The sequence below is a fragment of the Miniopterus natalensis genome, chromosome 5 (genome assembly GCF_054644295.1).
Source record: "Miniopterus natalensis isolate mMinNat1 chromosome 5, mMinNat1.hap1, whole genome shotgun sequence".
Classification (NCBI taxonomy): Eukaryota; Metazoa; Chordata; class Mammalia; order Chiroptera; family Miniopteridae; genus Miniopterus; species Miniopterus natalensis.
Window position 1 is genome coordinate 79,190,093 of NC_142085.1, and position 25,429 is coordinate 79,215,521.

General features: G+C 39.3%; 1 protein-coding gene across 1 annotated transcript in view; it reads left to right on the forward strand.

The window, feature by feature from the left end:
* UTRN (utrophin) overlaps positions 1–25,429 on the forward strand; it is a 399,896-nt gene that overhangs the window by 363,169 nt on the left and 11,298 nt on the right. Inside the window, exons 66-71 of the mRNA XM_087817673.1 lie at positions 11,803–11,939; positions 17,351–17,389; positions 17,615–17,680; positions 18,771–18,836; positions 22,510–22,668; positions 23,048–23,288. Of these exons, the coding sequence (XP_087673799.1) occupies positions 11,803–11,939; positions 17,351–17,389; positions 17,615–17,680; positions 18,771–18,836; positions 22,510–22,668; positions 23,048–23,288 (708 nt within the window). The remainder of the gene's footprint in view (positions 1–11,802; positions 11,940–17,350; positions 17,390–17,614; positions 17,681–18,770; positions 18,837–22,509; positions 22,669–23,047; positions 23,289–25,429) is intronic.

The following is a 25,429-nucleotide window of genomic DNA, read 5'->3' on the forward strand; positions in this document are numbered from 1 at the left end:
ACACAGTATAATTTTTCTTTGTAACAGATTATTTAAATCAGTAAATTACTCTAATTTATCTAACCATTCCCTTCAATTTGGACATTTAGCTTATTTTCAATTATATGATATTATAAACAACACTCATAAATATGGTTGTGAAGATAACTCCATATTTTACATAAATTACATTTCCATAGAATAAAGTACTAAAAATGGGTGAATATGAGTATTTTCTTTTTTTTCTTTTTTTAAAATATATCTTTATTGATTTCAGAGAGAGGAAAGGAGAAGGAGAGAGAGAGATGGAAACAACTATGATGAGAGAGTCATTGATCGAGCCTGCAACCCGGGCATGTGCCCTGACCGGGAATCAAACCCTGATCGCCTGGATCCTAGGTTGATGCTCAACCGCTGAGCCACGCCCGGCCAGGCAGAATAAGAGTATTTTCATGGCCAAAATACTTCATGCCAAGTTCTTTTCCAAAAGAGGTTTAGGCTATATTATTACCCTATTTTGTTAATGTCCTGATTTTACCACAGCCTCACTAGTGCTGGCTGTTAATTCATATTGTTCCTTTGATCTAAAGCTATGCTTTCTGAAGTTACCTTCGTTTTCTGTCAACAGCTATTTTTTAGCTTCCTCCCAAATAGCAAACCAAAATGTATTCATAGAGCTATACATTTTCTTTGGTTTAAGGAATTGAGTTACTATTTGTATCAAAAATTGACAGAAAGGCAGCAATACTTATAAAATATACACATATAAATCTCACTCACATTCTTAGGTATCTTCTCAAATAAATAGGTGCCCTGTAAGGGGAAAGGAAGCCTCTAGACAATGTAGCAGAATTATACAGATGAAATACCCACAGTGTACACTAACTTCAACTAGGAAAAAAATTCCCTCAAGAAAATGTGTGAAGCGACATTTATTATTATGACTAACATATTTATTCATGCAACAAAAAATACTGAGTACTAACCATGTGTCAGACACTGTTCCCAGCTCTGATAATTCATCAGTGTAGTATCAAAACAGACAAGATTATGAGTCTCTTGATACTTTCCATTTAGGAGGAGGGGGCCTTTGACAATAAGCAAGGAAGCAAATGAGATCATTACAGATTGTAGTGAGTGCCTTTAAAGAAATAAATGGCTAATGAGATAGAAGATTAGGGGAAGCACTTTAAGTAAAGAAATCAGGGAGAATCTCTCTGAGATGTTAACATTTGTGTTGAGACTGAAGGAAGAGGAAGAATCAGCTGTGTAAAGAACTAGTGGAGGGAAGAGACAACATACGAGGGGGTCTGGAGGTGGAAAGGAGGTTGGCATGATTGGGGCACAGGAGAGAGGGGAGCATATTCCACAGGGGAGTGTAGGAGGCAGCACTGGCTGTCTACTTTGAAGTGATCAGAGCAAAATGAAAATGTGGGGCCCTTGTTAAAAAATTATTGCGATTTTCAAGATGGCAGAAGCAGAGTATTAAGCCAAGTTCAGATCTCTTCTGGGTGTGGGACCCGGTGCACCTGCAGAGGTCACACATCCACGAAGCTGGCCCTGAGGGTCAGAAAGAGGTGGAAATGACCTGGGGACCACAAGAAACTAGAGTGGATTTCATGAAGAGTGAATTTCTCCCATCACAAAAGGGAAAGTAGGAGGAGATGGGATTAAAAAGAAAGGCAGGTATCAGATTTGCAGAACCCTGTGGGTCATTGTAAGGGATTTGGATTGGGGAGAAAGACAGTATTAATATTTACATGATCAAAGTTAGAAATTTAGGAAACCGTATAAAAAGTTGATGTCAAAATAGGAAAAATCTTAGAGCAAGTATATGTTAAAGATGTATAAAATGACTACATATTCAAAAATTTATAAAGTAAGCAAAGATGTATAGTATTACAAAGATGGAAAATATGTATAATATTTTTCTTGGTCTTAAATATAGTAATCCCTAATGATTTTGCAAAATACCCACAGAATTTGAAATCTACCTCTCTTCCCTGTCAGTCATTGGCCAGTGGGGGCATGCTTGAGTAGCACTGATACACTGATGGATTTCACTCTCCAAGTATCAGTTTAAATTAAAGTTGTAAATTACCTAAAGCCCTTCTTGTTATATAGTCTTCCCAGAGTTATTGTTCTTATATCTAAGATTACTGCTTGCCCTGCATTGTACAGGTTGGCCCCCTTTCTGCATTCATGCATTGGGAAGTCCTTTGCCCATTTCTGAAGTTTTCATAGTGATCTTAATCAGCAGCCTACTCATAAAATCATCTCTTATGATTGGTTATTTTCTGCATTTGATCCCACAACTTTTGATAAAATGATTAGAAATGCATGTAAGTTGAGACTTTGAAAGGCATAGCCTTGAATTTAATAGTAATGAATTACTTGATTTAACAGCTTTTCTTTCTTTTTCTTTTAAGTGAACTTTATTTATGGTGCATCCATCTTTTACTCAGCATTCCCTAAATGCATTTGATGTGTGCTTTAGAAAATGAACTCCAATGTAAAATTTTCAGTGCAATGATAATAAACACCACTTGAGTATTAAATGCATTAGACCTTTCCATACAGATCTTCATGTTTGCAATTCTCATAGCACATCTACATTTGTAACTAGAAAGTGCTCTAATTACATTAGTACTGACTTGATTTCTTTCCCCTTTAAGTTCCTTTTTTAGCTGAATCTCAACGTTTCTGTGTTAAAAGCTTTTTGAAGCTTATAAGCCTTATCTTAAACCCTCAGAGCTCCAGAAATAGTTCTTGGAACATATCAGCTTATTATCTATGGCAATGTTTGTCTTTAGATGTAGGAAGACTAATGGTGTATGAATTAGCTATCATAATTTATGAAGGTATTTTGTGAAATTGATAATTAAACATTTATATATAGTAATGAAGTGGAATTTTTCTCTTTCTGAGAAATAATTTTTTAACTCTTATTTTCCCTGATCATTCTGTACTCCAAATTTGTTCATTTAAGAATTAGTTCATTAGGCTCGAGTTTAAAACAGACATAGACTATATGTAATGCCTATCACCATTCTCTCTATTCATTTATATCCCACCTTTTCACAAAAAGAGCTCAATTCTTACTTTGTGTGTGAAATCTCCCCAAGCTCCTCTAGTTTCCCCTCACCAAAACGATGTTATTCTGTGATTTCTACTAATAGCCCCTACTTCACCAGTTAATATTTGAGTCTCTGTTATCTCGTATTGTTTTTCATGTGGTACTTTTGCCTCAAATGTCTTTTTAATTCCTTGAGGACTCTATTTTTTACTACGCTTGATAATTCTGGTCCATAAAAGCTAGATGAGCTCACATCTGCTGTTATAAATACTAATTATAGAATATTAAAACTAGAAAGGATCTAAGAGGTCATCTAACTCATTCTCATTTTAAAGAAAAAACAAAATCTTACAGAAGGTAATTTGTTCAAAGTTAGTGGCATAGATTTATGATTTAACTCCACTGGACAAATATATACACAATTTAGCACGTAAGTAAACACTGTTTTCTGTATGCTTGCTGGAGTATTATATTCAGTGGGGACCCTGTTCCATACCAGGCATGTTGGGACTGGAGATACAGAGAAAATATAATGAAGGAGAGAAGACCTCTATGTGGAGAGTTTCAACAAACGACTGTAATATTTTTTTAAAATGATTAAGCTTATTGATCAAGATAACAGTCAGAATGCTTTCTTTTTACCTGTGCACTCCATGTTTGAATTTGCGGATTATCACTTATTTTAAAAATAGCTACATTTCATATTATTTTCATTTAGTTTTACAATGAAAATTACCCTAATTGGGTCTTTTTAAAAAATCACCTATATTTGATGTCACAAATAACCTAAATTGAATTAAAATTAGAAACATTTTTGTATGTTAGAACACGCGATAGTCCTTTAAATGAGAGGGTGAATGTTACATATGATTTATAGGAGTTTTTGCAGTTGCTTTCAGGGTTGGATAGGGTTAAATACGGTGGGGAATGGAAAATGGTTGGAACTGCTGCTGGGGGCAAGCATGAGTCACTAGGAATTGAGTAAACTGACTGCTACACTGCCACAGAGTGCAGCTGAGGTTAATTGGCAAGGGTTTGCAGTCTGTGACTCCGTCATGGCTCAGCTGCTTTGGAATTAAAAGGTGGTACGTATAGTTGATGTCCAAGGGGGTAAATGGTTCAAAGGGGTGATACCGGAATGGACTTGAGCTACCCCCATGCTGAAGAAATCCCAAAGGGGGTTGAGGGGCTAGAGATCGAGATCATGGGGGCAAGAATGGGTTTACCCATATTTAAAAAGCAGGAGCAAGGGTCAGAAGGTTCGTCAGTGAACGATTTCTCCAAGATAGAGATTTGGGACTGAAAGATGTGTTGAGTTATGATGAGACCTAAGGCATGGCCATATCCCAGTGTGTGATTGAAGTGGGGCATGAAAGGTTGTAGAGATGAGATGGACTTTAGAAGATCGCCAGTCTCTAAAAGTGACAGATGATACTGTGCCTGGTCAAGTACAGTCAGTACTAATGGGTGGTCAGGCTGAGGCTAAGGGGAAAGTGGGGTGAACTTTTTGTTCTTGGCGTTTGTGAGGGAAAGATTATACAGCCTATGATTGAGATGATTGTAGGGGAGAGGGTGTTATCAAGGGAGCATCAGGGTTCATTGAAGGAGAAAGGTTCAAATTCCAGTTATGAACAAGAGGTAGGGAAATGTGTTCCTAGGACGAACAGAGTCCACGATAGCAGGGACAGAGGGTAAACAGACAAAGACTGTGAGCATCTGGTGAGAGAGTGGCCCGATCCACGCAGGGAAAAGCAGAAATGGGGAAAGCAGTCGAGAACTTCCCCGTTGGTCAGTACATAGTCGGGAACTGGTCTGGCCAGCATAGGAGGGTGGTCGGAGAGACATGTTAACTCCGTTAGCTCAGGGAGAAGGGATGGGGTATTTGCAAAATTTTACTGCCAGAAAGGTCAGCAGCAGCAGCTACTCCCAGCATTCATCTTGTTGGGGTGGGATCACTGCACAATTTGCTACTTACACGCTTGTTTTGGATGGGATTAGTTTGTACTGACAGTGTGGTTAATATTTTGGTGGGAAGAGGGGAGGGCAAGAGAAAATGACCTCAATGGGAAACAGCTTATTAAGTTAATAACACCTAAGACAGATTTGTATTGCATTTGTAAAGCAAATGCATGGTACTTTTAAAGCAACAGGCTCAAGCATATTCTTGACGATATTGGTTACTATGTGGAGAAATAAACCAAATATTTTCAAGGTTTGCAGAAACTGTAGAAAAATCACAGTTCGCTACTGGGGGAAAAAGATTTTCTTTTTGTGTGAAGTAAAATCACATCTTTAAAAAACAACAGCTATATATTGTTGGGAAGAAACAAACCGAAACACAGAACGAAGAGAAAAACTAGAAATAGTTGTGTTGTCCGCTTCTGCCCACTGCTGCTGGCATCAATGCTGTAAGGCTGTACAAATCAAGTATCAGAGAGTGCTGACTCATCCTTTGGCGAGCTCTCCACTGACTTAGTAGTTTGTTTTTGGCAGTCTTGCTTCTTTGGATGAGACTTGAGATGTTTACCAATACGCTAAAAACACGGCATCACTGCGATTTCTCTGACCTCAGCATTCAGAAGTGTTTTTCAGTTCATGCCCACTCTACATTGTTTTCCCCATAAGTTGAGTTCATTTAGAGTGTGCCATTAGGTTTTAAGGAGAGTTTTGGCCCAAATCCATTTTGCTTTGGATGACTTATTACCCCACTTATTCTTGATGCCTTGGTAATTCTGTTAATTAATGCTAATTTTTTGGTTCCATATTTTCCCATTAGAACTTGTAAAAAGGCTCCGAGCTTATCCTAATGATCTCATAGTGTCCATGGAATTTAATATATCTGAATTTCAACTTGTTAAAATCAATGAAACTTAAAACTCAGAAGTAGTTTTGCAATTTTTAAAAACTATTGGAATGTCTTTAAACTAAGTTCTATGATAATGAAATGTACTCCTTAGTAGTATGCATATACCATTCAGGACTACTGACTTCCATATTTAAGAACTAAATCTTGCTAACGAGGCTGCTGTTCAACAATGGTTTCTGCACTTATGTTGATCCAAATAATGAAGTTTCATTGTTCTACTCGTGTGCCAAATGACTGTCATTTCTTATACAACCTTGACTTTCCTCTTTCTTGTTTTCCTCTGTCCATAACTTATTCATATCTATAGTTAACAGTTAAAGATATAATGTTAGAAGTATTTGTTAAGGAATTAGATAGTACTTACTGCCATCCTAAGTTATGCATTAAACAGGAATAATTGGGGGAGGTTTAAAATCAACATGGTTTTGTTTCTTTATTTGCAGTTCTTTTTTGGTGTTTTGCTTAAACTGCTAAGTAATTAGAGATTTTGGCCGTTAGTTTATTTGGCATCATTGTAATACCCTTTTTTATGTTTTGCTTTGCGGATCTCTAGTGAAGGAGTTTTTGATTGAAGTAGTAAATCAGTCTATTCAAGAACCTATTTGGATCTAAGACTGTGAGGGTTAGCATTTCTGAAGTCTAGATTTTTTGCGCCTTAGCCTTATTGCTCCTTGTGATTTGCATTAATGAGAACGAAAAGACTTTCATTCATATATCAGTATCTGAAGTTTAATAGTGCATGTGACAAGAATATACAGTTTGAAATATGAACAGGGATGTAGAATAATACACATGTATTTATATGTAGATATACAAACACACAAGCAAAAGATAGGCTACATTTTGCTCTATAGGGTGTCTATATTTATTCTCAATCAAATAATAAAATGGAGGAAAATTTAAAATACTCCCAACCTCAGTTGGCAAAATGTAACTCAAGAAAAAGCATCTGATGCCAGCTTATACAGGAGTTTTGAGGGTTTTAGTAGAGAGTTACACGGATAGACTTGCCTCAGGGTAGATTTTATAATTCAGCAACAGTTTTTAAATATTTTATTCATTTATTTGTATTAGTTTATGGGGAGCAAGTCAAGAACTAATCACTTCTTATTATCCAAATTTTCATTATCATCTCACTGTTACTTACTAACAGCATAGCAGAGGGAAGTATAATTTTAAGTATTCACATGCCCACCTGGATGTGAGGGTTTAATTCTGAAATGCTTTTTCACAGTGACTCACCACCATTAGTTTTCCAGAAAGGACAGTTTGAGGAACACTCTTGGTCGGCTGTGTGAGTCCTCAGCTGCTAAAAACCAACGAGGAAGGACCTGGGGAAGAGGCGAGGGCGGTGGCTTTGGCGCCTTTCAGCCTCTTTTACCTTGGCCATTTTCCTCCCATTTGCAAAGCAGTTACACAGAAAGAGCAACCAGACAGCAGAACCGAACCTGTGGACAGATACTGAACAAGGTATCTCCAGCATGAATCTGAGGTGGGACAGGCCCCAGCAGGCACAAAACCTGCAGGAGGAAAGAGAAGGAAGCGAAGGTGCCTGAGAGCTGGAGAACCTCAAGACAGGCCCACAGGTTTTCCGTGGACGGCTAGCAGGGCCCGTTCTGGGGCAGGGCTGGGGGCCTGGCGGGGCCCGGGAGGCCTCGGGGTGCTGGGGCGCCCGCGCCCCCCAGGCCTTTCCCCGGGGCAGCCTCGCACTGCGCGGGCCTAGGACTCGCACCAGCGCCCGCAGGTCAGAGCTGTGGCGATGGCATAAAGAACTGGCTGAGTCCAAAGTGGGGGGGCAGCGCCAGGGAATCCCCACACTCAACTGCCCTATTTTCGAAGACCCCACAAAAGCAAAAGAAGTTAGAAAGGCTTTTCTGATTTCCACTTCATTCTAAAAGTTTAGCAAAACTCATTTCAGAGAAAAATACACGGAGCAACAAAAACCATCAAGATCCAATCTCACCTAGAGCAACTGTAAGAAAAAGGGAACAAAATAAAATCACTATAAGTAGAGCACGACAGAAATAGGTGCTCATTGAGCAGGCCCAAACGGTAAGATGCTGTTTGAAAATAAGCGATCCACCCTTTCCACCCCGAGGGCCACGGTGGGGCAACAGCTTCGTCAGGCCGCTGGGGAGAAGCTGAGCATCTGGTTGGGGACTCGTCTATGCGCATGGGGGTTGGGTGGGGATTGGGTACCTGGAGTCGTGGCCATGGCCGCCGCCATCTTGGCTCCGTCTGCTCCTAGGCTGCATCCGGGCTACAGAAGGACGGGCAGGAAGTAGGAGGGAAGGCCCGGAAGTAGGACGGAAGGCCCGGAAGTAGGACGGAAGGCCCGGAAGTAGGAGAGAAGGCCCGGAAGTAAGAAGACCCAGTCAGGAACTTGACTGTAGTTCTTTCTGGACGTTCAAAGAGCTAGAAATTTTTGCTTCCCCTTTTTCTTCTCTAGGCAGTGAGGTCTGTCTAGTTAGTTGTAGACTGGCTATTTCGATATAAATTTTGCAGAAATCAGCCACAGGGTATCTTAGCAGCGCTTGATTTAAACTGAAGGGGAAATGCAGAGTGTAATCCCAGATGTTTCAGTCAATGGCTTTTTTTTTTTTTTTCCCCCTCGGGTTTGCGAGAGCAGCTTTCTCTTGGCTGAGCCTGTAGGTCTGAACCCCTGACCGCCTCAAGTCAGTTTCCTGCGGCTCATAAAAGTGATGACGCTCCCGCGCCCTTGGAGGAAAAGAGAGATGGCAGGAGGGCTGTTGGGAGGCGCGGGCATCTGTGCCAGTGCGCGCCCCTCGTCTCGTCGTAGGAGAGCTGCAAAACCTGTTGCTCTTTCTTTTTTTTGTACAGAAATATATGAAGACCTAGTCTTTCAAGAAATGCATAGATTTAAAGTATGGGGCAACCTGTGTAGTAAGGAGCGGCCCTTCCAAGTTCATCTTCATGCCGTAATGTAAACAGCTACTTGCTTAAAAGAGAAAAAGAACAGAGTCTTGCACCTCGCGTGAGGACACAGTTGAGTTTGATTATGTGCTTATGAGAAGTGGGTGGTCCTCATTTTCATTCTTCACAAACCATTGCTCTAGCCCTTCAAAGCGGAGAAATATTAGGAACTGTCGCCACATAGCAGATTTGACCAAATATGCATAACTAGCTTTTAATTTTTTTGGTGGGAAAATAGGCTTAATTCATTTTCTTGGCTCTATCCCAACGAAAGAATTACATTCTGCTGAACTGAATATAATATCTAGTTCCCACGGGATGAATTACGTTTCGCTTTTTCTTTTAATATTGCATAAAGTTTATGGCAATGCTTTTGGTGCCTTTAGAGTACAACTGTTGGTGGTACTGTTTTTCCGTGATGTGAAAATTGATGAAAAAATAATGTGCCGTTTCTGTATGAGAATGATGAACTAATTTTTTTTCAAATATTAAATGTGGGCGTTGTATCAGGCACTCACATTTCATTCCAGCCTCTGCTACCACGTTTTGGGAGGCAGGTAGGGGTTTATTTGTTGATGGGTTGATGTTGCTTTGTCCTTCCATGTCCTAAGTTTATTCGGCCAAAGAGTGTATCATGTGGAATCGGACTTGCACTCTTGAATGGTGTGTCATGTTTTTCCCTCGCAGGAGTTCATGTTGAATCCCAAATATAGATACGCTAGATGAACACTATGCCAAGGGAAAGAAGCCAGTCTTAAAAAAAAAAACCCATATATTATGATTCCATTTATAAGAAATACCCAGAATAGACAAATCCATAGAAAGAGAAAGATGAGTGGTTGCCAAGGGCCTGAGGGGAGAAGACAGTGCGTGAGAGGGAATAACTGCTATGGGTACAGGATTTCTCTGGGGGTCATGAGAATGTTCTGCAATTACATAGTGGTGATATTTGCACAGTTCTGTGAATATACTAAAGGCCGTTGTATTGTGCACTGCCCTGGCCAAGCCAGACGGGGTGAACAGCCTGGTACCTTGTGCACGTGGCGTTTCCTTCCCCATTTCCCTGTCTCAGGGGCGCCTGAGCTGAAAACCTGGATATGGCTCGAAAGCCACTGACCTAAGAGATGAAAACCTATATGCTGCCAGATGGAGATGGCCCAAGTAAAGGCTGGAGCCCATTACTTTATTATTTCCCCATATATTAACAGTGTGTTAAGAGCAGACATGGAAATTAATGAGGTCATAAATGTTTATTCTTGCTTAGGGGCCTTTTGTTTGTTTGTTTGTTTTACATTTCTATCATGAAAAGCTTCTTTTTTTTTTTTTTTTACCAAAACATTCGGGGTAAATATATTCATAAACTTAATGATCTGCAGTTGGCATATCCATCATAAAAGGCCTAAATGTCCTTTAGGGCAGGCGATGTGTCCTCTTGTTATTCTCAGTCCCAGGCTTTTCTTTTCTAAAAGCTTCCTCTTTACTCCCAACGGTATTCTGCTTATTCCTCCTGTTCTGCCTGGTTAAACCTTAACACCCCCAAACGGTCATCTCGCATAGCAGCCCTTTTCCTCTGCACAGGGCCCCACATTCCTTTTCCTTTCGTCAATAGCTGCTTTTCTGTCCTTCTCTATTTACATTTAGGAAGATCCGTATCCATAGAACTATAGGTTATTATATAGTTCTTTCTCAGAATTACTCAGGAAGAGATTTGACACTGTGGGTCTGGTGGTCAGGCCTAGTGATACTGTGGACTGTCCTCACTATACTTCTTTTCTTTCTAATAAAGTGGAAATTGATGAACTGTAGGTTATGAATAGCTGGGACTTATTCATGTTTTCTCTCTGCTCTGCAAGCCTAGAAAGTCAAAAGTTCCCTTAACGGTTTACTAGAAGCAGACATATTTAGGTAGAGTAGGAGCAGATAGCAGTTAATACAACTACATAAAGGCTGACTCAGAATTTAGTTTTTTAAAAATAATAATTATATATTTTTAAGCTTCTACTTGCAAAACAGTTTTGTATGAGTCTTGGGCATGCTGGTCATGAAGGAAAAGATGGACTAGGGAGGGTGCAAGAAAAGGGGGCAGGCAGCAGGTAGGCCAATGTGTTTAGCACTCAGTTTGTTATTATGGAAAAGTTCTCTGGTTCTGTTTTGTAAAGAGATTGGAGTGAGGTTTGTCTAGTTGTAGATTGGACAGCCAACAAGGAGCCAAACAGCTTAGGCTTTAATTCAGTTCTGTGCAGGTAATTAATGCAAATATTTTAAACACATCTGCAGAAAGACAGAATGAAGTTGGTGTCTGTATGACATAGTGCAAATAAAAACTAGAGTTGGTGATAGAGAGTGGAAAACTAAGTAAAAATTTAGTCCATGTCAAAACTGGATGTGTTTGTATGGTTGGGAAAGGACAGAGAAACCGATAATCTTTTTGACGATATAGGGTAGGAGTGTGATGCTGCTTTGTCTCTTACTAGTGCTTTCGCTTTTTCCCGACCACAGTATTTACCAGCTTGTGTGAAGTCAGCATAGGCTATAAAGCTCACCCTTGTTCCTTCGCCTTAGTTAAAACCATATAATATCCATAGTACTTCATCACCCCTAAATGTTTAATAGTAAACTGCAACTTTTTTATAGACAGGAATCAACCAATAATATTTCCAAAAATAATTTTAATTTTTAGGCCAATTTTTAAAATATCGGGCAAAGAAGCTGGTTATGGTTTATTTTTAACAGGAAATAAAAAATTATAAACTAGTTGCTGGGCATATTTAATGATGAGTCCTGGTTACCATGTGTTTTCATGACATTTTGTGTTACCCCAAAAATCCATAAAGCTACTAAAAGTGTTGTCATTTAACTGCCTTCACTTACACCTGGTCTGATTTATTGTAGAAAGTTTTCTCCTTCCATTTTAATGAGAGAAGTGTCATTTTTTTCAACCTCATAGACAACATCTGGGGAAGATGTGCGGGACTTCACCAAGGTGCTGAAGAATAAATTCAGATCAAAGAAATACTTTGCCAAACACCCTCGGCTTGGCTACCTGCCTGTTCAGACGGTTCTCGAGGGTGACAACTTAGAGACGTAAGTTTAATTTTAATATTAGAACTTCTGTGTGCTTATATCTGATAGTTTCTTTTATTATGTGAGTGACACGAGAAATTGTTTGACACCAAAAACTCTCTGTGTTTTGGTAAAATGTTTCATTTTAAAGGAGGTAAATTAAACTGAGGATCAGTCTTCACAACATGAATTTTTACTCTTTGCTTTGAGCAGTGTTACAGCTAAAATTTCCGGTTTAATTTTGCACTTGTTCCTAAACTTTAGAAATATGTGTTAATGTGTTAACCTTTGCATTGGTTATCTCTTTTCCTGTTAAAAATACTGAAAGCAAATTGTGGTATTATATGTTCTTTCGTTATTGTATTTATTTTCAATTTTCCCTCTTTGGGGGATGTTTTACTATTTCTTATAGTGTGTTTCACACTTATTTTGTATACTTTTAATATAAATTTATTAATAATACTTAATCTCTTGCTTCAGATAGCTACCTATTCTAAAATTTCATCAAAATCTAACATTACCTTTCTAATTTCTTTTGTCTTGAACACAAAGGCAGCAAAATGAGATAGCTTTACAGAATACATAAAACAGACACAACTTCTTTAAATGTTATCATTTAAGTTCACAAGCATATATGAAACAAAATTTCAAGGAAACAAAATTACTATTGGATTTTAAAGCAAAGAAAAATAACAATTAATAGCCTGAAATGAAAAGAAGAATTTTGAAAATGAGCTGGAACAAATTCAAGAAGTCATTTTAAATTATCAAACAAGAAGTAATTTTAATTTATAAAGATCAAAAATGGATATGATTTAAATCTTTGAATCTTTAGAATATCAGCATAAATATAATTTATGGCATATTCGTGTGTGTGTGCTTGAATCTTGGGGAAAATTAACTTTAGTTCCTAGTCGTAAAGAATAGTGAGGTTCTCGTTACAGAAACACGCCCTCCCAAGTGACTACTGACAAGCTCAGAAGCGGGAAGTGTGCAGTTTTGTACATTACACAGTAGAGAAGATTGTATAAAAAGTGTTTCAAGAACAATTTTTGTGAAGTCAAACTTTCTCGAACCTTTACAACTCCTAGAGACATAATCTGAGAACAGTAAATAGCCAGTGTATTAGGCCACTCCATGTCTCAAAGATGCCAAAAAAGAGGGATAGACTATTTGGTCTGAATTTATTTCCATATAAAGCCCTGCAGGCCAGGGGCTTTGATACATTTATGTGCAAATGTATTTTTTATTTGTGGAACTGCTAAGAAGTAAAAGAAAGACCACAGCCAAAGCATAGTGGACGTCTTTATCCCATTATAGGCAGTATTATGGATGTGTATATAGAAATATAATGCAGCTGTATATGTAAATAGGTCCAAAAATACCATGTACACATTGAAAGCATGTGAAAAAATTAAACTTTTTGATAACTTTGCTGATATCAAACTGTGTACAATTAAGATATATGGCTCCCAGTCATTTCTTCCACACTACACATTAGAACAAATTTTAGTAAGCAATTCCAATTCCAAGAGAGCTGTTCAAATACTTAAATCCATAGGAAAGGTAGATTTTTGGTCTTCTCTTTGTTTTTTGGGTATGTTTTTGTCCTTCATCAGGTAGTATGACAATACATTCTTATTTGTTTTAGTGTCTAATATATAGTGTAACTGAGCTGAACACCTCAGGAGAAAGACAAAATTTTATGACTCTTAGGATCAGATTTAACTCACCTTTGGAGTAGCTGCGTGAAGCATAGAATTATGACACTGCTTTTATTTACAGGATAATTGATAGGTTTGAACTGGTGATATGCATTTCACTCCTTTGCTAAATCATTGCCATTTTGTGCCTCAAATATCCATGTCCTTCCTATGAATCGTGGAGATAGATAGATCTTTTCTAGTCCTTTTAAGTCGTTTTGATAATTTGCCTTTCAGTTGTCAAAATAATCGTTGGCATCCATCATTCTATTCTGAGTGACTCAGTTAAAGTGAAAAAGATCAGAAAAACATTCCAATAATTTTGTGCAAGGATTTTTGGCTGTAACTCTGAAGATGCTTCATTTCACCTCACACAAATTTACCAGCATTTTCAGTGAGCGGAAAACAAGAGAAAGAAAGAGAGTAGAAGATTAAATCAGATGTCACAAGATGCATTTTGAGAAAGATTTATGAGATGCTGTTTAGAGTGGGCAGATTTTCTTCTTTTTTTTAAATCCTGAAACGTGTTCTTGTACTTGGTATAGTTCATTTTTCTGCTGAGCCCTTCGTAGTACAAGGCCAGTTAATCTTCTGGTGTAACAATTTATGTGAGTGGGTAGTAAAAGAGTTTGATTTCGTTTATCCTGCTATTTGTGGGAGGAGAACATTGGAGAAAGCCCAGCGAAGTGGTAAATGCCTTGAAGTTATTTATGAAGCTGATTAGAATTTCCTTCTTTCTCCTTTATCACTGCAAAATGTAACGTCTTATCCTCTATCCAGTAATTATACTTGGATGAGTGGAGGGCATTTATGGGAAAAATGAGTTATTACTAAAAGAAGGTAAACAAACCCATGCCTAGGTGTTCAATTAATTTTATAACCCTGCAAGATTTCTCAAAAAATAAATCAAAATAAATGAGGAGAGCTTGATTTAAAAGCTACCATTGAATATAATCCTGAGAAATAATCTAAAATAGTGGCAAAAGGAATTTGAGAATTGTGAGAGATTTTTATTGATTAAAGTTAGACTGCTTTCCCTAAATTTTACATTATATAGTAGAGAAGATTGTGGAAAGAAGTATAAGAGGTATAATGGAGCCCGGCCGGCGTGGCTCAGCGGTTGAGCATCGGCCTAGGATCCAGGCCATCAGGGTTGGATTCCCGGTCAGGGCTCATGCCCGGGTTTCAGGCTCGATCCCCAGCAGGGGGCGTGCAAAAGGCAGCCAATCAGTGACTCTCTCATCATTGATGTTTCTCTCTCTCTCCCTCTCCCTCCCTCTCTCTGAAATCAATAAAGACACATTAAAAAAAAAGAAGAAATTACCTTAAAAAAGAATTAATATAGACACCTAAGGTTGAATAGATAAATTGCATGGACTTTTAAATTCTTACTGTAGCAAAAACCAGCTCACGATAAATGTAATGATGGTCCTGGGAGCACTGTCCCAAGAGGAAGTGACAGCTAAACCGTGACCTGAGAGATTTAAAGGGCATTCAGTGACTGATGTGGGAGGAGATAAGGGCGAGTTTTGGGTCAAGGGAAACATTTTCAAAGGCTCAGAGTCAAGATCGTTTTCGAAACTGGGACGGGAAGCTGGGAATAGTGGCGAGAAATAAGAGTGAAGAAAGAGGCAGGAACCAGAAAATGAAGGGCCCTGTACGTCATGCCAGGGTGTTTGGAGTTTATCCTCAGAGCCCCCGGGAGCCATTGAAGGTGTATGTGTTAGAGGACGAGAGGACGCCACGTACCCTGCTCTGGGACAAATGGGTTTAACAAAGCAAAAGACTGGAAGCATAAGGACTAAAAGAGCCACAAAGTTCTTCAAAGAAAGTCTGGGTTATATTTCACATACTGTTAAGTATATTTAATAGAGTGTGGTTCCTTGCATATTAGTGGGTGATTAATCAGAACACCCTGTTCAGCCACTACTCTGGAAAGCAGGGAAGGCTTTATTAAATCTAGGCTAACACACAGATCGATCTTATTTTTAACTCCATTTAATCAAAGATTCTAACTGTGCAGTGAGAATATTGCCTTAGTAGTTTTTTTTTCCCTTCCAGAGTTAAATGAGAAAGCTTATCACTTAAAGGTGTTTTCCTTTTTTCCTACAAATCAAAAACTTTGAAGTGAATGAAGCCTTAAGTTTAAGTTTTTAAAATCTTTCTTTTCTTAGAAAATGTTTCAATATATAAAAAAAGTTTTCTTTTGAGAAATTCTTCAGTTCAGCTCTCTTCCTTTGCCATTCTTATCTCATTTCAATGAACTACTTTTGTGCTCACTGAATTAACAAGGATCAGCCTAGCAGGTTTACAAAGCCTTTCCAAGTTCAATTAAGATTTTTAAAAAAATAAGTGTTTTCTTTGTGTTTAAAGTTCATGGTAAATGTTATGATACCCTTGGATCCTAGAAATGATCTCTCAAGCCGTTACAATTTTTGGAATGTGTAGAGCAAACCATTCACCTGACATTTAACACCCATATTTCCGAGTTAATGAAAAGTAGTGATATAAAGAGACTGTTGAATAGTACAGTGTTGTTTCATTGTTCTTGTATCTGTTTTATACATGGATAACTAAGTCTATTTACAGGATAGATATTCTGACAAACACAGATTGAGTAAATGCCTGTTTTTGAAAGTAGATCCAAAGAGTCTTAGTTTTCCATCCCAATAAGATGACTTTCCATCCCTTTTTAGTCTTTGCTGTTTAGACATGAATTTGTGCCTCCCAGTAGGAGGTGAGATCATTAACTTTTTCTTATGTGTATATGTTTAATAGATACAGGAGAATCAAGTAGAACTAAAATCATTTCAACTTTCCTTCTTTGTTTCAATCAGCATCAACTTTTGTAGGAGACTTAATTAAATAGAGAACTGATTTTCTTTAGACTTTTAAATTTCTACATTCACCAGTACCTCTCCTCTCCCACCAAAAAAAAAAAAAAAAAAAAATTAAGGTTGGAACTAGCTTTTAATTAGGATCAATGGTTTTCAAAAGGTATTTCATGGCGACTTGGGGATTTCTAGGCAGGGCTGTGAGGTTGGAGGGTACCCCCAGGGCCAGGAGTAATACTGAATGATCATGCTCCAGACTAAAGCCCTGATTCAAGCAGAGCAAGTTTCTTTATCAGTTTCATACTGTGAACATATGGATGAAATTTTGTATAAATAAAGTGTATCATGATCTAAAAAAGTTTTCAGTTTTATTGATAATGTATCTATGAGGTTGAGAGACTTGGTGTACACCTGGATTTGAATGTTTACATTTAAAATTGGACAGAGAATCAGAAAAACCTTATTTTATTGCAGCTCTGCCATCAATACATAATATAGTCTTTGGTATTTAAGTTCCTTGGTCAGAAACATAAAGAAAAATATGATTGCATTTTTACTCAGTATATTATGGAATATTATCTTTAAAATTTTTCCATACTTTTGAGCTATTTTGGAGCATTCTGTCTCTTTTTTCAATAAGAATATTTAAAGATGTGTTTGCTTCCTGTACAAATACCTGTAATATCTGTGAAAAGACCCTGGCAGGCACATAAATATCAACATCTTCTCTAGAATAAACAGTGACTTCGGTGACTTAATTTCCCGATGGTAGAACCTCACAGAGCAGAGGAAGACAATTGAGAATGTTCCCCACCCTCACCTCCCACGGCTTTTGTCTTAACTTGCTCTAAAGTGTTTGTTCTGTGACTTTTGTTTCCCTCTCCCCTCTCTGCAGTCCTATCACACTCATCAGTATGTGGCCAGAGCATTATGAGTGAGTATTTACGGCTCCATATGCAAAGAGGATGTTCTGATCAGTTTTGTTAGCATGGGGGTGATTACTAAACTTTTGTTCTAAAATAATAGTCCTGCCTCCTGGGTAACAATCCTAGTGGTTTCTTTGCATGGCAAATTCATTATTTAACTAAGCTAACATTTCTAATAGGAACAGCTAGCAATATGTGGGTATAAAACTGTTTGTTTGCATCTCCCTTTATAGCCCCTCACAGTCTCCTCAGCTGTTTCATGACGATACCCATTCAAGAATAGAACAGTATGCCACACGGTAAGCAACTTTGATAAGAGCCCTCTGCTGCACTGCCTCCTAGAGTGTATCGATTTCTGTATTAATCCTATACCATTAATGTGCCTTGACTTAGGGGCTGTTGTTTTATAGGAGTCACGATTCCATTATATTTGGAATCGGGGCTCTCATCTTTCCATGTTGTAATTTTCACTGTACCAGACACCTGCTACATGTTTTATAAGGAGTATGAAGAATTACTCAGTAGCATGTGATTATCGAGCTTTGAGAATCTAAACACTGCACAAGCAGGGTTTAGACAGTGTAACCCAGTGTCATTGAATGAAAATAGTGATTGAAAGTGTTCTCAGGAGATGGTGCACATATGAATTACAATATGTAATTAATATATGTTAATGCGTTATTACCAGGGTTTCTTTTAGAGTCCCCCCAAAATAGAAAGAATAGGCTGGTCTTGATGGTGTGCAGAAACTTTAAAAAAACAGGTATATAGGTGTCTGTGGTGCTAGGTACTAGCTATACCTAAAAAGGTTAGTTTAAGCATCATAAAAATTGTAACATTTGAACTGGGTCTTGACCAAATAGCATTTCTGGGAAAAGCCAGGCAAGGACTAATGGAAAAACATTCTCAAAAGCATTCAGCTGGGAAAGAAAATGGCTCGTTCGAAGACCTGCAAGTAGGGAAAAGGTCAAGGACAAGGAGTGGATGGACAAATGCTGAAGTCCAATAATGAAGGGCCCACTTGCTAAGGAGTTGGATTGTGTCCTGAGGTAATGGGGCTTCGTGGAGAGTCTTGAAGCATGAAAGGAGCATAGTCAGATTTGTGCGAGAATGAAGATGGACTTGAGGGCCTGGGAGGTTAGTTAGGAGGCTAAGTCCATTGGGAAAATATAGAACATGGTATAAGATAAAAGCCTACAGGTCTTAAGTCAGTGGTGATAGAAACATAACTCAACATTAGATGTTGTTTTAATGTCACAGCCTCCTTAGGAGATTTGGACCTTTCTGTATTTTGACTTTGTGACAGTTTAAGAATGACTGGGGCTATACCTCCAGTTGACTGTGCCCTATGTGGCTGTATCGCCTAACCTCCTTATTTTCATTTTTCAGACTGGCCCAAATGGAAAGGACCAATGGGTCTTTCCTCACTGATAGCAGCTCTACCACAGGAAGTGTGTAAGTAAATCATGAAATCAGCACTGCCCGGGTAGACTAGTTCTTGTATATGGCTTTCGAAAATCATCTTCCCTGATCATGGCTCTGGATTTTGATGCCAATCAAGATTGATGTGTGTTTACAAAAGTGTCTACATAGATTTTATGCTTTCAAGCCAGGGTATCTTTTCCCAACTTCCCATTCAGTGAAGTCATTAGTTTAAATTGGCCATGATGAAAGTACTTTAATCATCAAAATTGAAAATCCTGCAAATCAGGGTCTTTTTATTTATCTTTCAAGAACCTGCTGTTAAACAGTTACCAGCACACCATGCCCCCAATGCTATAAAGGTCTGTAGATGTAGATAGTGTGTGTCCGTGACTCTTATGTGCTAGATGGAAGACAGATAAGTGCCCCTGCAGGGGAAGAACATGGTGAGGGCATTTGTGGTAGAATTATGGTCCTCAAAAGATTCCACATCCTAATCCCCGAAATTCTCTGAATATGTCACTTTATATGGCAAAGGGGACTTTGCGCATGCAATTAAGTTAAGGATCTTAAAAAGAGAAGATTATCCTGGATTGTCTAGCTTTCCAGATGGAGGTGGGAGGGGGTCAGAGCATCTGAAGATCCATCCAGTCTTCCTGGAGGTTATCACTGTCCTTGTCCCAATCCCATTGCCCATTCATGCTCCAGCTTCACAGTCAAAGCTTGTCTGTGTCTTTCAGGACCTTTTATAGCAGCAGGAAGTATAGATAAGTAGGTAATAGAGGTTGTAGCAGGAAGTATATAGTAGGTAAAAGATTTTGTAACTCAACATCTGCCAGACAATCTATATTTGGTTTGGGTGATCTCCCCATAGGCAATAAAAGAAAGCACGAGGCTTTGAGGTATGGATTTTGAGATGTAAACCTGTAATTCTCTCTGTTACCAAGGCTCTTCCGTCATTTGTGTCTTCGGAAGCAGTCTGAGCTTTTCTGTGCCCCTCAGACTGGCCTGTGGAGCCAGTGGTTTGGGCCCCGCAGCGCTCATCTTCTGTGAAGCTGGTTAACTAGTCGTTGCTTCTCTCTGCATCAGGAGCTGCTGCTTTCCCACCCTAGACCTGACTCAGTCTTGCGCCTCTTTATCCCACATAGACCCAAATCCCAACGCTCTTTACTCCCTTGAAAGTCTGACCCTGGACAATTTAAAGGGCATTAATCTTAAGGATACTAATTTTCTTTGAAGGAGGAATTGAACAACCATGTCTCAAAGAGAGACAGGACCCAGGGCAGTTCTGAGGACTCTCAGTAGCAGGAACTCAAGGCCATTGCCAGGAGGGTGTCTCACTCCATCCACCATCTGCCCTAGAGTGACACTGTTTTATGTGGGGGTCAAGTTGGTAGGCTAGTATGGTTTGCACTGGCCTTGCTGTTTGCATGTTTGAAGCCTGAAACATGCTTTAAAGGAAGGAGATTAATCCTTTAAAGGAAGGAGATTATTTTTATTTATGTTTTCACTGCTTTCAAAGGCTCATTGGTTGAATCACAGCTCTTTTGCCATCTGATATGTACTAATTTTGTAGCTAGATAGCATCTAGTCTGTGTGACTTAAACATAGTGTAATTATATTCCGTCTAATGGTATTTTGTTGGTACAGACCTGTATTTTTACAACATTTTCTGTTTTAGCACTGGGCACACTATTGGCATTGAATGACCCTAATCTGGTACCTCATGTACTGTCTGTATCTAAAGGATATGCTTTCACTATATAATTAAGAACTTGACTGTGTCCATTTTTATATTGAACTTTTCAGCCTAATAATCTGTGAAAAAACACTTAAGACTAAAATTATAGGTTCTAATAAACAATTTTTTATAGAAGCTGCCTTAATTCCCTTCCAGGGTACCTTAATGAAAACATGTAATGATAGTGGTGATGATGATAATTATAATAATGTGTTAAACCCCATCAGCTTCCCAAAAGAAATGAATCTATATAAATGTTGAAAACAAAATGTATCTCTAGTCTAGTTTTGTTTCATATGTGTGTATGTTTGCTTCACTGAGGTTTTTCTGAAGCCCTATGCTATAAAGCCCTAGATTATTGCCCAAAAGCCATCGAAACAGACCAGGTCCAAACTGCTAAAGGTATTCCATGGCAGGACTCTCCTGCTAGCATTAGCCGGGAGGTCTGTCATTTGCCCGTTTACAAGGAGATCTGCCTGGATCTCCCCATAAAGGAAGCGAAGGGATTCTAGGCCTGCTCATGAGCATCTTCTTCTCACAAACACATCAGCTTTGTCTAATTTGTTATGCTTCTGTTTCTGTCAGCCATTAGATTCAACCCCCTTATTGATATGTCTAGTTCATTGGACAAGTAGTTAGAAAAGAGAGAATCCAAGTGAGTTCATTATAGTTTTTTATTTTAATGGAGAATGGTTGATCACAGAAATGACATGCTGATAATATTAAGTAAAATATCTGTAGATAATTTTAAATATAACTCTAATTTGTGCTGAGTTATTTAAATAAAAGAATATGAGGGTTGTATTTTCCTATCTATGGGTTACAGAGCATTATAAAGTGGCTTTCAACCACATGCTGAAGACAATGACATCAGCTTATGTCTTAGTCCATTTGGGCCACTGTAACGAAATGCTGCAGACCAGGTGGCTTATAAACAACAAATACTTACCCCCGACAGTTCCGGCGGCAGGAAGTCTAAGATCAAGGCACTGCAAATACGATTTCTGATGAGAGCCCACGTCCTGGTTCATGGCCTTTTTGCCGTGTCTTCCTCTGTGGCGGAAGAGGAGCACTCTGGTCTCATCAGTCCCTTGTAAAGGCACTAGTTCTATTCATGAGGGTTCCCCTCTTGTGACCTGATCACCTCCCGAGGCCCCGTGTTCAAATACAGTCCCCTGTGTTCTCAGGGGATTGGTCCCACAATGCGTGGATTGGGCCTTATATGAAATGCATACATAGTATTTTCATATAATCTATATTATATTCTGTGATAAATACATGTTAGAATAAGGCAAAGCATGAAATGATAGTATGTGTAGTACACATACACTGTTAGTTAAATATCTTCCTTGATTTTTAAAAGGAGGTCGTGGATGTCATAGAAACATGTCATTGCATGTCAAAAACATCCATACCTGTAGAGAATTTTTATAATAGTTTATTTGAGCCAAACTGAGGACATGCTGGGAAGCAAGATCTCAAGTGCTCCAGAGAATGATGGTTTTGCAATTTCTGGTATACCCTTGGAATTAAGGAGGGAACAAAGGAAGGTTACATGAAGGTGGGACAAAGCAAGGTATAGGATAGTTAACAAGACTGAGTGCTCCCTTGAGGGTGGTTATGCTTTTGAGGGGCCTGGAAAAGAGCATTACTTCCAGGATTTCAAAGATGTGTTAACCTACATGCAATGGGCCGGGCTTGCTTAAACCTTTAACTAAAGACGTTTATAGGCCTGAAGCATGACTACCCACTGTGACTTGCCCAGTAAGGAATTTATGATCAGATCACCCCGTGGGGTCACTTTTGGTTAAATTGATTACAGCGCTCCTTTCCATTCACAGGGACATTGAGCTTGAAGGCAGACTTGGCCCGGCAGCCATCCTGATCATCACTGCTTTTACTCCCTTCATGTTCAGGGACACCAACGTCCAGCCATGAGCCTCTGTGTTTAATTTGTCTCCCCAGGGAGGACGAGCATGCCCTCATCCAGCAGTACTGCCAGACCCTCGGAGGGGAGTCCCCGGTGAGCCAGCCGCAGAGTCCAGCTCAGATCCTGAAGTCGGTAGAAAGGGAAGAACGTGGAGAACTGGAGCGGATCATCGCTGACTTGGAGGAAGAACAAAGGTGTGCTGGATCTGGGAGGCGAAGACATGTCATCCTGGGAACTTGGAATGGAAAACTTTCCACAGCAACTTCAACATGCTCCTACCCATTCTCTTTTCAAACTATTGTCCAAGGAGTCAGGGGGGAGTGACAGTTTTAGAGGACTTCACCAAGCTGGCCTGCCGGCCTTAGGTTACAGCTGCATCTTGGGTCCAGGGACGGTGTCTATTAGAACAGTTCCTTCAAGTACCATTTTAGTCCTGCTTGCTCATCTCGCTGTTGAGAAATGTTTTACCTAGGAGGAAATAAATAGCGTTCGCTAAAGCAGGAGCGCATAGACAGTTTTGGGTAGAAGATGTCGTACACAATGGTAATTTCAGTTTTTGTTTTTCTGTATTAGAAATTTGCAGGTGGAATATGAGCAGCTAAAGGAGCAGCACCTGAGAAGGGGGCTGCCTGTCGGCTCACCTCCAGACTCTATCGTTTCTCCTCATCACACATCTGAAGATTCAGAACTTATAGCCGAAGCAAAGCTCCTCAGGCAGCACAAAGGTCGGCTGGAGGCTAGGATGCAGATTTTGGAAGATCACAATAAGCAGTTGGAGTCTCAGCTCCACCGACTTCGACAGCTGCTGGAGCAGGTAGAATGCAGAACTCAGCGTCACCCCTGTCCACGCCACTTTGTCCTAGTCCCACGGGCTTTGTCCCAGTGTCACCAGGGAGGTTCAGTTTCAATTTCTCAGTTTATTATTAACTTAGACTTGCTTAGAAATCTCTCTTCCAATGTGAGGAATAAATCCTCACTGGCACAAAAAAAAAATGTGCTTGCCCAGTTTCAGATGGAATTCCCCATTCTCCTCTAACACTGAAATCTGTCACAGCTCTGAACAGTTTAAAGAAAAAGATCTTATGGCATATGTCTGCATAAATTAAATCAGGGAAACATCTGTGCCAATTAAGGGAAAGGAAGTGACCTGAACTCTTCATTCTAAAGCCTTCCTTCCAATGAACTATTTTCAAGAAATTAAGTAACAGATGTTTACTAATTTGCTACTATTATTTTCCATAAGACACCAGGCCGTGTCTTATGGAAGTTGCTTGCAGAATTTCTTGACAATAAGAAATACAATTTACATTATGATGAATACATATGTGTATGGTCAATATAAAACAATTGCTGATCTAAAAATACTCTCCTAGTTTTTATATTTTTTCCTTCCTTCCTCCCTCCCTATTTCTCTCCCTTCTTTCTTCCTTCCTTCTTTCCTCTCTCTCTTCCTCTGTGTCTCTCTTCTCCCCTCCCTCTGTTCGATTTTTCTCCTATCTTTCTTAGTGCTTATCAACAAGTTGATTTACCAAATCAATTTTATAACTCATCAGTGGACAATAACCTGCAATTTTGAACAACACTGTTCTTTGAGATACAGACTTTTCTGCCTTTTGGGTGCCTGCAGCCTTATTAGAGACTGTAACAGATAGTATGATATATAACACGATGGTTTCTTATATAAAGACACAATACATTGTAGATAATTAAGTACTAGTGTTCATCTAGCAGGTAAATAATGGGAGTCATGTCACAGAACTAGTGATGAAGATGCCGTTGCAGCAGGTGCAGAGGGTGGAGAATCCCAGCAGATGGGCCTGGAACTTCTCTCTCCTGATCCCCTGACGTCACCATTTATGTCATCTTTTGCCGCCGCCTTTGGCCTCTGCAGTGAGGGACCCCCTGGAGCAACTAGGAATGCCTTTCTCCAGAGATGATTTCTTGAATCAAAGGCAGAAACAACTTTCTTTTCAGTGATTTTCTCAAATTTTAGAAAACCATCTTTCACACTTGCTGTCAGTATCTTTTAACATGTCAGAATCATTCAAAACAGTGTAATTTTTGCATTACCTACTCAGCAGGCCAAAGATCCCCCCTTATATTTTGTCCATATATCTTTCTGTGTGTCTGCCATTGTTTCAGAATTGGTGTGAGACTATTTTGGGGACAGCTTACTTTGGAGCCTCCAAATTGTGCATCAGTAGAAAATAATAGTTCCCCAAGAATGGCCCAAGGCCTGGTGCTCTCTAAGTCTTCCGGAATGTCTGACTTTTACCTCTGTGCCAGTCACATACATGGGAGCAGTTGCATTGTTAGTATTATGACTCTGAAGTTTCTGAATGGTTCCTGTGTAAAGGGGTGAAATTTCTCGTGAAAGCTCATATTTAGAATGTGAAGTATTAACAACCTAGTCATGGATAACAATCATTGCTGAAGGAAGCCATATTCCGAAAGAAAGCTTCATTTGCCATGGCCTGTTGGTGATTTTAGGAGGACTGAGGCTCTTTGCTCACCGTTCCCCTGCCCCGCCCCCCTTCACTCTCTCCATCAGTTAGACAGAGCCTCCTAATGGCTCATATGTTTTCAGAATTACACAGTAATGCTTTTAGAGATATCTGATATCTGAATGTCTCAGTATGTCCCAGACTCTAGGGCTCTGATCTCTGCTTAATGACAGCATGAATGCCAGAAGGAGATAGAAAATTCAACTCTGAAAGTAAAAACTGGCAAAACTACCAGGCTTCAGCTGATACAGATTTAATGAAAAACTTGACATCAAACACATTTGAACTCCTGCATCCCCTCTACAACAGGTCACACTTTCTCATTTGACCGCGTACTTATCAATGTGTCTGTCATCATTTCAAAGCTCTCGGTGAGAGTGCACTTACCAAGGCTTTGCTAGGTGTCCGGTCCTGTGCCGATTGCTTCAGAAATACTCAGTGACCGCCTCGC